Genomic DNA, 17,352 nt, shown 5'->3' on the forward strand with positions numbered 1-17,352 from the left:
AAAAATCTTTATTATAATTTGTTGGCCAGTAGATCACAGCAATAAATACCAGATGTAGGTGGTCCAATTCAAACATAATCACCTCAAAACTGTAATATAAAACTGCTGATAACTGTTTACCAATAAAAGTTCTCTTTAAAAAATAATCCGGCATTTCATAGCAGAACAAATATCGTAAACAGCTTGTCCATCACATACCAGTAAGGAGCAAAGATTTCCAGCAAAAATCACAACACAGACAAACAGCAACATGAGCTAATCATGGAAGACGGCCGGCCACACACACTGGCACCATCTTAGGAATGAGACGTCTTATCGTCTAAAACTGGAGAAACTTTGCCATTGACTTCATGCTAAAGGAGTTGGTGAGTCAGTGGGTGAATGACAGACACTCGTCTTCATCCACTCACTCACCAGCTCATTCATAACGAGAATGAGAGACCCAAGGGACTCGTTCACTGTGAACGAATTGGTCAGGAACTTTATAAGATAAATGGAAGATTCCTGTATCAATAATTAATGAAGGATTGATGACTTTGTAATGTGGGCATGTGCAGGGTGTGTGTGGGGGGGGCAAATGATAACTGACGATCAGATAAATGGCCCCCATCCTAAGCAGGGAAATTTACCAGTCAGCAGAATTTATCGAGGGGACCTTCCCCCGCCCCCGACCGACAATTTAGTGGTCTGACACCCACACAGAAAAGTCTATGCACATCGCTGAACTGATGAAATGTATTACATTATCACAAAATATGCTTCATAGATCTTACATAAAAGCTACATCATCAGTTGTAGGCAGTCCCCAGGTTAAGAACGTTTGAATCATGGACAAGTTGCACTTACAAACGGAATGTCATGAAGCCTGTTATATTAAAATTTTGAGTTAAATACTGGGGCAGCATGGTGGTGCAGTGATTAGCACTGTTGCCTCACACCTCTGCGGCCCGGGTTCGAGTCTCCGCCTGGGTCACAGGTGTGCGGAGTTTGCATGTTCTCCCCATGTCGTCGTGGGGTTCCCCCCATAGTCCAAAAACATGGAGAGGCTAATTGGAGTTGCTAAATTGCCCATAGGTGTGCATCTGTGAGTGACTGGTGTGTGAGTGTGCCCTGCGATGGGCTGGTCCTCCATCCTGGGTAGTTCCCTGCCTCGTGCCCATTGCTTCCGGAATAGGCTCCGGACCCCCTGCGACCCATTAGGATAAGCGGTTTGGAAAATGGATGGATGGAGTTAAATACAATGGTTCATAGTAAAAAAACAGACACATTCCTTTGTGACTTACAAATGTACTTTGTAATACATTATTTATACGATAGACAGGGAGGATCAAACCACTTTTGCTTTTGAGGATAGCAGGAAAGCAGATAAGTGGATAATGGAAACAGGCAAATGAGGAGAACTTATCATGTAAGTTATTTATCTCTATAAGAAGAAAAATAATTAAAAATAGAAACCAAAATCACAACAATTTGCAGGGCTTATGGAAGACCCCCCATCCAAGTAGGGCCCTGGTTATTCAGGTCCACCATTCCGCACACTCCAGCACTCCTGGGGGCAACAAAATCTCCAGCATCACCACACTGAGCACTGACACCCCGACAAGACTGTATGCTCAGCCCATTTCTCTTCACCCTGCTGACTCATGACTGCACTGAAAAGTACAGCTCAAAAAGCATCATCCGTTCTGCTGATGACATGACAGTAGTGGGTCTCATCAACAAAGGTGAAGAGTCAGCATACAGACTGGAGGTGGAACAGCTGGCAGGACTGAGACAAGAGCAACAATCTGTCTCTCAACCTGGACAAGTCAAAAGAGACGACTGTCTACCGGGACGCCCAGGTTGTCCACTCCTCATTAACTGTAGAGGGATCCACAGTGGAGAGTCAGGAGCACCAAATGTCTTGGAGTGGACCTGGCAGAAGACCTCACCTGGACTCTTAACCCCACTACACGGGTCACAAAGGCAGAACAGCATCTCCACTTCCCGAGCAGAAGAGACTTCCAACCCCATTCTCACCGTATCCTAGGAGGGCAGGATAGAGAGTGATCTGACCAACTGCATCACTGTCTAAGTCCAAGACTGCAAGTCCCTGCAGTGGATAGTACATACAGTAGCGCGTAAAAAAGGACAAGGACATTTTCCAGAAACACTGGCCCCACAAAGCATCTACCATTGAAGTCTCCTCCTATCGTTCCCATGGAATCCTTGTCCTGCTTCCCCCTGGACGAAGGTACATCTGAGCCTCTTCTGTCAGGTTCAGCAACATCTTCATCCCCAAGAGTGCCAGGACACTGAATACCCTGCTGCCAATCTTACCCCCTACCTGTTCCTGAGTATATTCCCACCCCCCACCCATCCCCCAAACACACTGGCACTAGTTACTTTAATATATTATTATCCATTCATCCATCCATTTTCCAAACCGCTTAATCCTACTGGGTCGCGGGGGGTCCGGAGCCTATCCCGGAATCAATGAACACGAGGCGGGGAACAACCCAGGATGCGGGGCCAGCCCATCACAGGGCACATTCACACACCAGTCACTCACACATGCACACCTACGGGCAATTTAGCAACTCCAATTAGCCTCAGCATGTTTTTGGACTGTGGGTGGAAACCGGAGTACCCGGAGGAAACCCCACGAGGACATGGGGAGAACATGCAAACTCCGCACACATGTGACCCAGGCGGAGACTCGAACCTGGGTCCCAGAGGTGTGAGGCAACAGTGCTAACCACTGCACCACCATGTCGCCCCCTATATTATTATCTATATATTCAATTCACTATATTTATTTCACTCCTTTATGCTGCTGTATTCATTGATTAGATACACATTGCATGTATATAAGCCATTTAAACCATTGTTTCCAGCCCCATTTCACACTGTCCTTAACATTAAGTGCTGTGCAACCCTTCCCCTTGTCACTTCTGGTTTGATTATTGCACTTTGTTTCCTGGGGGATGTTATTTCATGCCACTTTACACCTCTACATGGGTAGTATGACAGTAAAGTCTACTTGACTTGACCTGGCTTAACTCTGTGTGTGAAGCTGGCATGTTCTCAAGAGGGTTTTCTCCTTGTACATGTGATCAGCCAATTGGGATCTCTAAGCTGCCCTTAGTGTGTGATTGTGTGTGTAAGTGTCTGCTCTGCTATAAACTACTATCCTACCCATTGTGTCCCCCGCCCTGTGCCACCTGGGACAGGCTCCAGGCTCCCCACCCCTCTGTACAGGATAAGCAGTAATGGAGGACGGCTCCACACTGTTCCAAAGAAAGGGCGCTCCAGCTCCCGTCAGGACTTCAGACCAGCTCCTCTTCCTAAGTTTTTCCTCCACAAACACAGTTGTGCTACAGTTTTCTGAAAGAAGGGTGTGACCTGAATAGGGATGTCGCAATACCAGTAATGCAGTAACTGGTACCAATAGCAATGGAATCGCAAGATGCTTGATACCCAATTCTACGCCACGGTTAAAATAATAATAATAATAATAATAATAATATATATTTTTTTAAATGATCCCATATACTTAAACATAAAGCCCTTTATTAAAACATTTGAACATTATAAAAATTTCTGTAAATTAAAGGAAGAACAGTACTGACCACGATACGGTCTGTGCTTTATGTGCTAGCGGTGCGATGTTTCGTAGATCCCGCTTTTAATGGCATAATTTTTCATGGCGTTTTAAACAGTTGGAAGCTGTAGTTTTGTAATATTTCTTAGCACTTATGCCTTATTTGTGGCTCATTAGACTGGTCAGGCAAACAGTACTGTCCAACTGCTATCTGTGGATGTGTTGCTACGGTGTTTTTATGTGCAAAATACAGCGTATTGTGTTATCAACTGATATTGCTAACAAGGGCTAAAAGTTAACTGGTCTTGAACGGGGGCTGTCATGCCAAATCTCTTCTGCCGTCCGAATTCCTTCTCCATGTGACGTATCGCTCAGCTGTTAGGCAGATGTTGCAGTTCCAAGTTATCGCCTAAGTTTAAAGTTCACATCAACAAAAGCTGTTCTTTACAAGGTGCATTTTTATTAAGTGGTATTAAGAAATCATTTATGTTTACCTTGATAGGACAACCGACGTTTTATTAGTTGTTAATCATAACCACTCCAGCAAGAGTCCATACTGTATCAATAAAATACGCTTACAAATGTTTATTCAAACTTTTTTAATTATCATGAAATTGTCAGCATTTAGCTTGTAAGTTCAATGCTCGTTGTACCATCAAGCTAAATGTAAACGATTTGCCATGTGTAGTGTTTCCTATGCTTGTGGGCATCTTCAGTATGTAAGGATGGATGGAGTTAACATTATGAAACCAGATGACATCTCAGTGGGAGTCAGGGCCCTGCTGGGAATCTATTTTATCTTTGGAGTTACTGTAGATATACAGAAAATGTATAGAGGACTTTAATTTGTATGCAGTGCATAGTTGGTATAAAGTGAAATGTTAAAGTTCCAATAGGGGTCATCAAAATGGCAAAATGGCCCGAACTGCAATGAATTGAAAATAAACTGGAATTATACCAATACTGTTAGACAGACATTTTGTCAGCTGCGTAACTGTGATTATTTAGAGACAGTATATTGAATATTTCTTAATTGCATCGTTTGATTGATATTAACATTCAATATTATGATGTTTATTTATTCCTTTGTAAAATTTTGTATTTATTGTATTTTCATTCTGTTTATTTTTGATAATTATAAATGTTCAACCCTCAATAATTATCGTTATACTTTTTTGAAAGTCTGATATGTAAATGAAACCTTGCTTAAAGTCGTCTCCTGTTTCATCATCCTCATTTATTATTATTATCATTATTATTATTATTATTATTATTACTGCTACTACTACTACAACTACAGCTCTTCTGTATAGTTTCGTCAAGCTTATCTTTCTCCTCCTCGGCTTGGCAGAAGCTGGTCATGTTAAATTAGGCTTTTATATTTTAACTTGGTATTTTAAAATAAATATCTAGAAAAAAAAGTTTCATTACTACTTCCTGGAAAATGTCTGGCTCTCCTTCCTGAGACAGATACACTCCCAGCACAGAAACAGAAACAAAATGAAGAAACCTGACATTTATCATGTGGATTATGTTGAAAAATGTAAAATTCAAGTCTGTGGGCTGACAGTGATCATAAAAGCTCTCTGTCTAAACCTGACACAGTCTGTCTATAACTGCATGTTACGCCTGACGCCACATGACAACCTGAAACCCCATCAGCTGTCTGCTGTAAATCTGCTTCATTTGGGGAAAAAAGCAAATAAAAGACTAATAAAATCTAAATGGACACAGAGGTTAATTCTCAGTATAACTGCTCTCTCCTACCAGTCTGTCAACTACATAATTTCTCTTTTCATCCATTCAAGGTTGTGTGAGACTGGAACCTCTTGTAGAAGATGCCCAGGATGGGCTGCAGACACATTGCAAGGCACACTCACACACTCACACACTCACACTCACACACTCACACTCACACCCACACACTCACACCCACACACTCACACTCACACACTCACACACTCACATTCACACACTCACACTCACACACTCACACCCACACACTCACACACTCACATTCACACACTCACACTCACACACTCACACCCACACACTCACACTCACACACTCACACTCACACACTCACACACTCACATTCACACACTCACACTCACACACTCACACCCACACACTCACACTCACACACTCACACTCACACACTCACACTCACACACTCACACCTACAGACAGTGACTCCAAATCACAGATTTTCAGCGGTGGAGGGAAACTGGAGAACCTTGAGGTGAACATGCGAACTCCACACTCACTGAGCCGGGGTGGAGACTCGAACCCCAGTCCCTGAGGTACGAGGAAACAGTGCTGATCACTGTGGCAACGCCCCCCCCCCCCTAATTTCTCTTTACAATATTAAATTGTATTATTTCTGGTTTTGGTAAAAAAAAACAATATCAGTAACTTTTATGCTCATTAAAGCTAAATGAATGTTTACAGTGAGTACAGTGTGTATAATGTACTATTTTGTTCATAAACCACAGATCCAGTATTTGCCCAGTCTGTTCTTCTCAGTCTGGCCTCAGTCCAAACCACACCTACTGCAGCCTGAGAAGCAGGAAGCTCCTCCCACTCTCACACACAAATATGAACAAAAATGAAATTAAACTACTCAGTGTTTCTTTGGAAAATGTACTGATGGTGTAGGTTGTACACAGAAGTATAAATCAGCCTTTAGTCTGAGCGGCCAGTAGGTAGAGCAGGCTGAGGCATTTAAACACCTGGGCACAGCTATGGACGCCTGCATGTCATTCCCCCAACATGCTGACCTTGTGTTTAAAATGGCCCAACAGCTCCTGCACCTTCCACACAGGCTCATGAGGTTTAATGTTAGTAAGAGAGATTTAACTCTGCTCACTTATTGGATCTGTTCTCACCTTATTATCATATGCTGGTAAATCTCTCTTACAGTCAAACCTCATCAGTCTTTCCCAGGTTGTTAATCAGGCCAGATAACAGGGTCAGTTCAGCCTTCACTGCTGGAGTCGTTCTCTCGGTCAGTCTCTAGGAAAGTCTGCCTTTGATTGGCAGAACTGTGTCAGACAGAGAGATGACAAGCCATCGTATTATTCAATGAACTGGAATAAATGGCAGCACAGCGCCCTCTGCAGTCTGTCATAGAGCAAGTCAGTATGAACAGCCGTCCAGGCTTCTCTCCCTGTGAACTTTAGACACGTAGATGTGTGCAGGTCTGGGCTGGGAGCTTCCAGTGTGCAGGGTTAGCAAACGATTTCTGAATGTTCACTAAAGAAATATCAATCATCCTTGTGAACCTCGTTTAGTTTAGACTGATTTATCTATGACTTTGTGTTTCTGTCACTTTCGCCCCATTCAGACATGCACTGTCACCCAGACTGTTCTTCACATTCCCCAGAGGGGCTGTACATGTGAACATAAATGTCTGAATCAGTCGTACCGGATGGTAAAAGGAGTTTATCCTGCTAGCTACTTAGTATAAAGTCGGGGTAATTTCTGATTAACCCCCATGTGTGAAGGGAGCAGGAAACTCTCTAGTATAGGATCACAGACACACACACACACACACACACACACACACACACACACACACACAGACAAACACACATATAACACATATATGACAGGGCTGAGATTCCAGGTTGCCTGAGACAAGGCCTAACCTGGTATGAGAGGTACTCGTTGGCCAAAGGGGGGTTAGTGACCACCCCCCCCCCACACACACACATACAACAAGGGAGGCCAGCATTCCAGCTTTTATGGCCCAAATATTTAGGGAACTACGGGCAGTAGAAGGGTAGGGGTCCCTCAACTTGGCACGCAACCCCCCTCCCTTTCCATCCTGTCTTACAAACCACAGACTCACCAAACACCCAGAAGAAAGTTCTCTTTTAAGTTTGGCCTGTATATACCCTGTATGTGGGTTTACTTATTATTGCTAGTCTCAGTATCCATATAGGTTATGTCTGTCTGTGTCCTTAGACAGTCTTAGTGTTTTGTGTGCCGCCCTTATAACTGTGTTTCACAGAGTATCACCTATCTTACCCTTCTCACTTGAACCATTATATAAATATGGATAAATATATATGTACAGCTACCCCTGCATACAAGCTCTCATGGTTAAATCAGAGGAATCGTGAAAATTAAATAATGTAAATAATGTCACCAGGTATCTCAGTGGGTCTCCTAACTATCAGAGGTTTTTTCTTTCTTTATTTAACACCCCCCCCCTTTTACATTCCTCTGTTGGCTCTTATTTGATCTTTGTGGTCCGTTAGCACTTATTTGTCTTGTACTATTCTGTGTTAAAAGACTGAATCAAGGTATATATTATCAATCCTGGAAAGCAGATCATTCCATTAATTTGTGTTTGTTATTTGTTAAGTCAATGTCTGTCTTACGTTAGTACAGTATTAGGTAGAAATAAATACATGCCTTTTATACAACTTCAGCCTCCGTTCATTGAGTCCTCACTATAGTCACTGACTGTGCAATCTGGCTCCTAAGCTCCGAAACCTCAAATCGCCTGAAATATCACGACACTCTCTCTCAACGGCCGTGAGAGCAGCTTCCCTACCAGTCGTTTACATTACCTGGTGATGTAGCTCGGTGGACGAACATTCTAACCCAGGTTACTAAGCTATACTGATAATTATTGAATCCTATTTAAGTCTTACGTTAACAGACTCACAGGGATTCTGTAACTGAGTTTGAAGGAACCAACCATTCAGTGTAACAATTAGTTGATAATCGTCATTAAATAATATTTAATTAAAATGTAATTAATTTCCCTACATATTGGTGGAGACATTAAAATTTACCAGAGCTAATTTTTCTATCCCAGAGAATTTACAGTGAGTCAGTGGGAGTGTGGATGATATTTCTGTCATGTGACAGGCATGAAAACGGAAGAATACAAACATTACAGAGGGTGAAGAACAAGGGGCATTTTCACACGTGCGCCCCCCAGCCTGCTGCTGCCTGAGGAGCTGGGGGTCGTCGCCCCGCCCTGCAATATGCTGCCGAGGCAGGGAACAACCCAGTATGGGGGGCCAGCCCATCGCAAAGTGCAGCCGTCTTTGATTCTTGAAAAAAAAAAGACGTTTTCCACCTGCAGTACATAGGTCATCCACCAGAGGGCAGAATACAGGTATAGGATTATATACAGCGGGTTTTTGAGGAAAGCGGTAATCCTATTACTGACGTAGAGGTCTTAGAAATATTGGGATCAAATATGATACATGTGGCGTTATAGTGTTAATTACTTGTGCAATTATTTACTTAGTTGTAAGGACTTAGTTCGGCTTTTAATGACTCTTTTCCCGTGTTTTAATAGGGGTCAGAGAGACGCCGTTTGCTAATTAGCTTGTCGATTGTCAGGTGTAGCAGTTCACAGGTTTAGTTAGGAAATTTTTATTCTTGTTTTTTGTATTTTGATCATTTATTCTAACGTGTATTACTGATTTATAAGTTTTGTTTTTAACTCTACGGATATTTTTTGCTTTCGCTGTTATGTCTCCCGCCTCCTTTTACATGGTTATTATATATGCTGATTTAATCTAATCGTGTCAGTGAAATTACAGTAAAGTGTATTTGTTTAATTATATTATATGTTTTACGTTACTCAGTTACCTCACTTATGCTTTGAGCAGCGCTGAACCAGGACATTAATATGATAGAATAGGAAGCTTTTATTGTCAGTGTACAGGCAGAAAATACAATATACAGACAGAAATATATAAAATGTACATATACAGGGGAGAGAAAAAGCCCCCCCACCCATCAGGCTTACATTTCATTACATTTAATTTTATTCAGAATCAGAATTCACTCTATTGGTACGACTGCATGTACTATGAATTTGCATTATTGATGCATTAACAGACAACATAGAACAAAAGTCAGAGAAAAACAGTCATTTTGCATGAGTTTGGCAAAGTGAACAAACATTTATTTATTTCTGTCTAACATACGTCACACTTCATGCAGAGTAAAAAGGGTCATACTGGTTATAAAGCAGAGATTTTACCTTTTTGCCGTGGAGAAGCAGCGACATGTGACACTCTGATAAGGTAAAAATGATTCCTCCAGCACACAGTGAGCTATCCCAGCATGCACAGCGACACGGGGGAGTCGTCATAAACCCTAAACCCTGGATAGAGGGGTTCAGTGAATGAGGAGGTGAAGCTGTACAGGAGGGTCAGTCCATCAGAGGAGACTCTGTAGAAGGACAGAGTACCAGCCGCCTGGTCCAGATACACTCCTACTCTGCGGGAGTCTGAGGGCTTTATGGGTATGACAGTCTGTTTATTATTGTGACAGACAGAGTATCTGTCAGGAGAGCAGAACAGCATCCATGACTTGTCATTGTATCCAAGCTCACAGTCAGCACTGTGTCCTTTCCTCCCGATTCCTTTATAAGTCATTCCTATGTCAGCTCCATTTCCACTCCACTCAGCCTCCCAGTAACAGCGACCAGTCAGACTCTCTCTGCACAGAACTTGGCACCAGAAGTTAAATCTCTCTGGATGATCAGGATATGGCTGCTTTGCCCCCAGTGTCACCTTCCTGTCCCCCTCTGACAGAGACAGGTATCTGTTTGCTGTGTTGGGGTCCAGCGTCAGCTGGCAGGAGTCTGTAGGCAAGAGGAAGAGCGATTAATCCCATGACGAAGCCCAGCATCTCCATCATTATCACTGTCACACCTCACACACTCACTAACACAGAACTCGCTCCAATACACACATTTTATTCCCAATATACTCATGTAGCCGCCCGAGTCTGCGGCGCTCCGGCTGCCCCCTGCGCTGTGAGACACGCCGCGCTGAGAGACTCGCTGGGGACCCAACTGCACTTTAGCCTGCGCTCTATTATTCTGTACGATGCATAAAATATAAAAATGAAGCAGAAATTCAAGTATGTGAAATACCTCAGGAAATGTCGGACGGCGCGCGACGCGGCGGGAAGACGCGCCGAAATGCTGCGCGTGCTAAATTAATAGCCTTAATTACAGGTACATAAAATTATAAACAGCATTAATAAAACATGTTAAACATGAAATTGTACCATAAAATGTACCACTAGAAGTTAGTTTGTCTTAACTTCAAAATAAGAACCTCCTTCAAACTCGTTCGGACACATGCCCCCCTCCAGCAGCGTGCAGCGCCGATTAGTCATGTGTCGGTCGCGAACGAGCCGCTCAAAAGATCTGGATCCTGACCGAGAGCCATTTTTATCAAACAAAACGTCTCCGCGGCTCAGCGCGCCATGCTGCTCTGCCTGGGACTGAAGTTTGTGTTAATGGCGTGTGAGCCGCGCGACCGATCACGTGATGACTCAAAGGGCTGGGGGGGGGGAGTGGCGGCGGCGATGCACGTGCTGACGGTGTACAGGTACAGAGCACGAGGGAGGGAGAGGAGGAGAGAAAGAGGGAGTGTGGTGCGTGAATAATACGCAAGATGAGTGATAGTCGGACACGCGAAGCGGCATTTGGTTGCATTTTAATATCTATGATAACTCAAAGGCAGATGCACAGTTTGCAAGATGAAACTGTCATTTCGAGCAGGATCCACAAACAATCTTCACAGACACTTAGGAACTGCGCATCCAACAGTTCAGATGGAAGGAAAAAGACAGGCTAGCGTGCCTGCTACTGCCAGAAGGCGGATCAGCCCGTCTAAGCGGAGGCACTTAGCCTTTCTGCGCCAAAGGAAATGTTAAAATATTACACTGTTAGAAAGGTGGTAGATAGTTGTTATAGTGGATAGAACCTAAAACTGTTGGATGCTGGTGTTTTGCACGTTGTAATTTATTTATTATTTTTTAATTGTGATTTGTTATTTATGTTATTTGACTGTAATTAATAGATCAAGGACAAAAACAAAATTTCCACTTATATAATGTTCAATATCTTTTTATACCAAACATAATGTAAAATCATGGTATTGAGGAAATTATATGGTTTAGTACACATATCAATCATGGGTCAAAACAGCACTGAATCTGGCTGAAGCAGAAGTAATAAAATGAAGAGTCATTTGGGAGCCGGAAGAGCCGACTCTACTTGGTGAGCTGAGCCAAATGATCCGACTCACTAAAAAGAGCCGAAATTCCCATCACTAGTGCAGACTGAGGTGACGTTCGGTGTCACAGCCAGTTTGGGGAGATTACGGGTGCTGTCTTAGGACGATACTAACAAATCTCAAAACAGGACTACTACAGAAGTTCCCAGACTCCCATTGTTATTTAAGAAAGTTGTCATCTTTAAGCCCAACAAATGAAAATAAAAAAAGCAGACACACATCACAATAATTGTGTGAATGCTTTCATAAAGTAGGACTGACAGTGTTAAGAATAAAAACATGCAAACAAACTTACATTTATGGATCCCTGGTCTGGTCCTGCACTCCCCACTGTGGTCCACACTATAGCAGAAGCAGAATGACATAGTGCTGCTGTATCCATTTATTTGATTGTTGCATTTTCTCCACATACACGAGTCTATAGCAGGACAGACACACACTCTCTACTCACTTCAGTTTCGCCAGTTTACAGCTGGGATCCTCCAGGAGAGCAGAGAGCAGCTTCACTCCTGAGTCTCCTGGGTGATTGTAGCTCAGGTCCAGCTCTCTCAGGTGTGAGGGGTTTGACCTCAGAGCTGAAGCCAGGGACGAACAGCCTTCTTCTGTGACTCTACAGCCTGACAGCCTGCAGAGAGACAGACAATATCTCTCCAATAAATTAAAACACCTCACCACTATGAGTATTACTTTTATGTAAATCTGACGACTTCAATGAAGCTTTCATCAATTACACATTACAGTGTGGAATATGCCGTAATTTTGACCTCAGTATCTCCAGTGTACAGTGTGAATCCCCCAGTCCAGCAGACAGCAGCTTCACCCCTGAATCCTGCAGGTCATTGTCACTCAGGTCCAGCTCTCTCAGCTGAGAGGAGTTTGATCTGAGAGCTGAAGCCAAAACTTCACAGCATGTCTCTGTGAGTCTACAGCTGTCCAGCCTGGAAAAGGAAACGTGTTAAGATATAAATACATACATCACACACAGGTATTTCAAATAAAATATAAAAATAAAAAAAGTACAATAACACATGTAGCATATAGCTGTTATTTGTCCTAGTCAGAAACATAAATAGTTTTTACTTGACACTCCCCAGCTGAGACAAACCTGCTGTTTAATGACCTTACAGGGTGAGTTACCCTGAGACTCTGTAATATATGCATAAGTATTTTTATAAAGCTCTGAGCAGCGCTGGGGCTCAGTGATCAGCACTACAGCCGACCCAGGGGTTCTAGGGTTTTGGGTTCAGTTCCTGCCTGGGATATGTGTAACTGTACATGTTTATGTGGGATTTGAATGTCCATCCATCCATCTATCCATCCATTTTCCAAACCGCTTATCCTACTGGGTCGCGGGGGGTCCGGAGCCTATCCCGGAAGCAATGGGCATGAAGCAGGGAACAACCCAGGATGGGGGGCCAGCCCATCGCAGGGCACACTCACACACCATTGACACACACACGCATTCCTATGGGCAATTTAGTAACTCCAATTAGCCTCAGTATGTTTTTGGGCTGTGGGGGGGAAATCGGACTACCCGGAGGAAACCCTACGATGACATGGGGAGAACATGCAAACTGCACACTCATGTGACCCAGGCGGAAACTCGAACCCAAGTCCCAGAGGTGTGAGGCAACAGTGCTAATCAATGCACCACCATGCCGCCCCCGATTTGAATGTCAAGAAGGGCTTAAGTTATTTTAATTACATTTTTTATATGACTTTTGAATTGCTGACACCATGACTGAAATCCTTATTTTCTGTTTTGCTGTACCTGAGAACCTGTTAAATTTCCAAAACACTAATCAGACAATTATCAATCCTGTCAGATAGGGATGAAATAGTGATGCTTTATTCATCCCCCTGGTAAAATAGTGCTGTCGCCTCTATGATCTTGCTCTCTCTGATACACACATACAGGTCAGAGCGCAGGATTGGCCAGCATCCAGCCCCCTGAAGCTGGGGGGTAAGGGCCTTGCTCAAGGGCCCAAAACCAGCATTACTCTACCGGCCAGGTATTTAAACCGGTGACCTTCTGACCACAGGCACAGTCCAAACCCACTGAACCACACACCACACCAAGAATGTTAAAAAATATACATATCCTGTAGTATCCAGAATGAAAAAGAATTTCTAGGTGTCCATATAAATACACTCTAGTTGTTGTGATGATATATAAAAGCAGTATCACGAATAACATCTGTACTTCTTTAGCAACAGACGTATGTAAGATCACTTACAGAGCTGTCCTAGATTTCTTGATCACAGGCAGCAGCCTCTGAAGACCTTCATCTGATCTGATGTATTTCTTCAGATCAAACACATCCTGCTCCTTATCTGACATCAGTAACACAAAGGCCAGAGCTGACCACTGTGCAGGTGAGAGGTCTGCTGCTGAAAGGCTTCCTGAACTCAGGTATCTTTGTACTTCCTCTATTAGAGAATTGTCACCCAGTTCATTCAGACAGTGGAACAGGTTGATGGTCCTTTCTGCAGATAAATTCTCCTGAATTTTCTCCTTGATATACTGGGCCGTTTCCTTAATGTTATGTGAGCTGGGTCTTGTCTCTCCCAGTAGTTTTTGTAACAGAATCTTACTGGAGTCTGTTGAGAGGCCAAGGAGGAAGCGGAGGTAGAGGTCCAAGTGTCCATTCTTGCTCTTTAATGCCTGATCCACTGCAGTCTTCAGCAGGTCAGCTGATGAGTTTGACAGAAACACATATAAAGCAGCGAGATACTCCTGGATGCTCAGATGCACAAAGCAGTACACCTTCTCCTGGTACAACCCATACTCCTCTTTAAAGACTTCTGTACACACTCCAGAGTAAACTGAAGCCTCTGTGACATCAACACCATTCTCTGTCAGATCTTGCTTATAAAATATGAGATTGCCTTTCTCAAGGTTGTCAAAAGCCAGTTTACCAAGTTTCAAAAGGAATTCCTTGCTGTATTCCTTAAGCTTGGTTTCATAGTTTTTCATATACTTGTCATTTTTTAAGCTCACCTGGAAGATCAGGAAGTGTGTGTACATTTCAGTCAGAGTCCTTGGAATTTCTCCCGTGTCAGTCTCACTAAAAAGCCTTTCAAGGACAGTGGCTGAAATCCAGCAGAACACAGGTATGTGGCACATGATGAAGAGGCTCCTTGATGATTTCACATGTGTGATAATCCTGTTAACCTGGCTCTGATCACTAAATCTATTCCTGAAATATTCCTCCTTCTGGGGATCACTGAACCCTCGTATCTCTGTCACCTGGTGGACACATTCAGGAGGTATCTGATTGCCTGCTGCTGGCCGGGAGGTTATCCAGAGGAGAGCGGATGGAAGCAGATTCCCCTTAATGAGGTTAGTCAACAGCACATCCAGTGATGTTTTCTTTGTTACATCAAACCAGCTCTCATTGTTCTGAAAATCTAGAGGAAGGCGACACTCATCCAGACCATCAAAGATCAACAAAACTTTGTACCTACACAGCTCACTGGATTCAAGCGATTTCAGTTCTGGGACAAAGTGGTGAAGCAGATCAATCAGACTGTATTCATCCTTAATCAAATTCAGGTCGCGGAAAGGAAGAGCAAATATGAAGTGAATGTCCTGGTTTGCTTTTCCTTCTGCCCAGTCAAGAATAACTTTCTGCACAGAGACTGTTTTCCCGATACCTGCGACCCCTTTTGTGAGTACAGTTCTGATAGGTGTCGCACGTCCATATAAGGGTTTAAATATATCATTGCACTTGACTGTAGTATCTTCTGTTACCCTTTTCTTGGATGCTGTTTCAATCTGTCTCACTTCATGTTCATCACTGACTCCTCCAGCTCCCCCTTCAGTTATGTAGAGTTCTGTGTAAATCTCTTTGAGAAGTGTTGGCTGTCCTTCCTTAGCTTTCCCTTCAAATACACACTCAAATTTCTTCTTCAGATTACATTTGATTGTGCGCTGATACTGCGACAGAAGATGCCCTGAAATGAAATGAGACCTTTTCAAAAAACATTTTTACTCATTTAAGTCAAATTAAATGAACTTGAATAAATGATAAACTGAAACGTAATAAACATTTTTTCATAAACTCTTTTTCTGCAGTAAATCAAACACACACTGAATGAGGTACAGCTCTTACTCTTCTCCAGCATGTCAGCGAGATCATTTTGCTCCATGGTCCTCAGGATGTACAGTGTGATCTTCAGAGCTCCCTCTCTACCACAGGTCTTCTGCATCTGACCATCACTGTCCAGGTCATTGTCCTCCTCCAGCTGAGGCTCAGAGCATTCTGGGTCATTCTGATCCAGGTACCTTCTGAATTTTATCAGCTCATCCTTCAGAAACGTTTGAGCTTTTTTCTCCAGTAACTGAAATGAACAGTTACAGTTTAATTATTATCACTCCTGGCACCGTATCTGTTTATAACTTCATTTGTGAATTATGCTGCATTCCATTTCAACTTGTAACTTGGACATTTGGACTTCCTAGCGTGAAATTTCAACTGGAACCCTGAAGTCGGAATTCCAACTCGTGAAGTTCGGGGGAACCACCACAACCCCGACCTCAGAATTCAAAATGGCTACTTTATATCAACAGAAGTTAAAGCTGTAGTTTTATAGTGTTTATTAGCAGTTATGTATTATGGTTGTACACATCGCTTTCTGTTGCTATGGTGTTTTTATGTGCAAATATCATGTAATGTGTTGTTATCAACTGGTATTGCTAACAATAATTAACAATTAACCTGAATACAACTGGGGCCTGTTTCAGAAATCAGGATTTCTTTCTTAGCCGGGTAACTTGTCAGATTTAAAGTAGTCTGGGCTAAATATAAGTGAATGAAGATGAAGGCCATTTAAACTGGGGCACATTAAATACAAGAAGATATCTGGCTAAGCAAGAAATCCTGCTCTTTGAAACAGGTCCCTGGTTTTGCTAAATGGCTTTCCGACTTGCTGTACTGGAATGAGGGTAACTTGGGTGTGACGTCATTCACAGCTATGACTTCTGACATCTGAGGTAAATGGAATGTAGCATTAATTGTAAATATCATCTCTTTGATAGGATGAACTAGTTATTGTACATCTGTAGAAGATATATGTCAATTTAGATAAAATTTAAGAAAATATACTTCAATAATAAATGCACACCTTGAAGATGGATGATAAGTCTCCTTTATGTGGATGTGAATTGCATCTATTCACTCGGTCCCTGTGAATAAAACACAAATATCCAAGCATTATATTGTTATTTATATAGATGTAACTGCCATCCACATTCTGAGCTTATTTCATTAGACTGGCTTCCTGACATCAGCTTGCTTATGACAGTATAAGAGAAGCAGTGACACCTAGTGGCAGCACAGAGAGACAGCAGGTAGCAGCCAGGAGAGACGGTTTGGCATGTAGCTCCCAGTTACTCAATGACATTCACTGGCTACTTCTTGTAAACTGTTTAACATGATTTCAAACAGATTTCAACTTAATTACCATAACTATTCAGGGGTGGGATCTGGGAGGGGACAGCCATGCCTCCTGCAATTTAGGGACCCCCAGCTGATCTCTTAATTTTTAAAATTTTTATTTGCTAAAAATATACATAGATCAAATGTTCACACCGAACCATTTGTATAATAATTTTCATTACAATAAAATGTATAACAATACACCAATATACAAATTTTGCATGATACCCCCCCTTCCTCCTCCCCCCAACATCACTCC

The 17,352-nt window shown here is 42.7% G+C and overlaps 1 protein-coding gene across 3 annotated transcripts in view; it reads right to left on the minus strand.

Moving 5' to 3' along the window:
- LOC125739605 (NACHT, LRR and PYD domains-containing protein 12-like) overlaps window positions 1-17,352 on the minus strand; it is a 728,681-nt gene that overhangs the window by 246,436 nt on the left and 464,893 nt on the right. Inside the window, exons 4-8 of one of the 3 annotated variants that reach the window (XR_007397214.1) lie at window positions 16,780-16,840; window positions 15,768-15,996; window positions 13,890-15,609; window positions 12,417-12,590; window positions 12,104-12,277 (exon numbers count right to left, since the gene is read on the minus strand). Coding sequence is in view for 1 of the 3 variants with exons in the window: in XM_049009881.1 (XP_048865838.1) it covers window positions 14,996-15,116 (121 nt within the window). In the remaining 2 variants the exon portion in view is untranslated. The remainder of the gene's footprint in view (window positions 1-12,103; window positions 12,278-12,416; window positions 12,591-13,889; window positions 15,610-15,767; window positions 15,997-16,779; window positions 16,841-17,352) is intronic. The other 2 variants (XR_007397215.1, XM_049009881.1) reach the window with 2 other exon arrangements.

The sequence above is a fragment of the Brienomyrus brachyistius genome, chromosome 4, assembly GCF_023856365.1.
Source record: "Brienomyrus brachyistius isolate T26 chromosome 4, BBRACH_0.4, whole genome shotgun sequence".
Classification (NCBI taxonomy): domain Eukaryota; kingdom Metazoa; phylum Chordata; class Actinopteri; order Osteoglossiformes; family Mormyridae; genus Brienomyrus; species Brienomyrus brachyistius.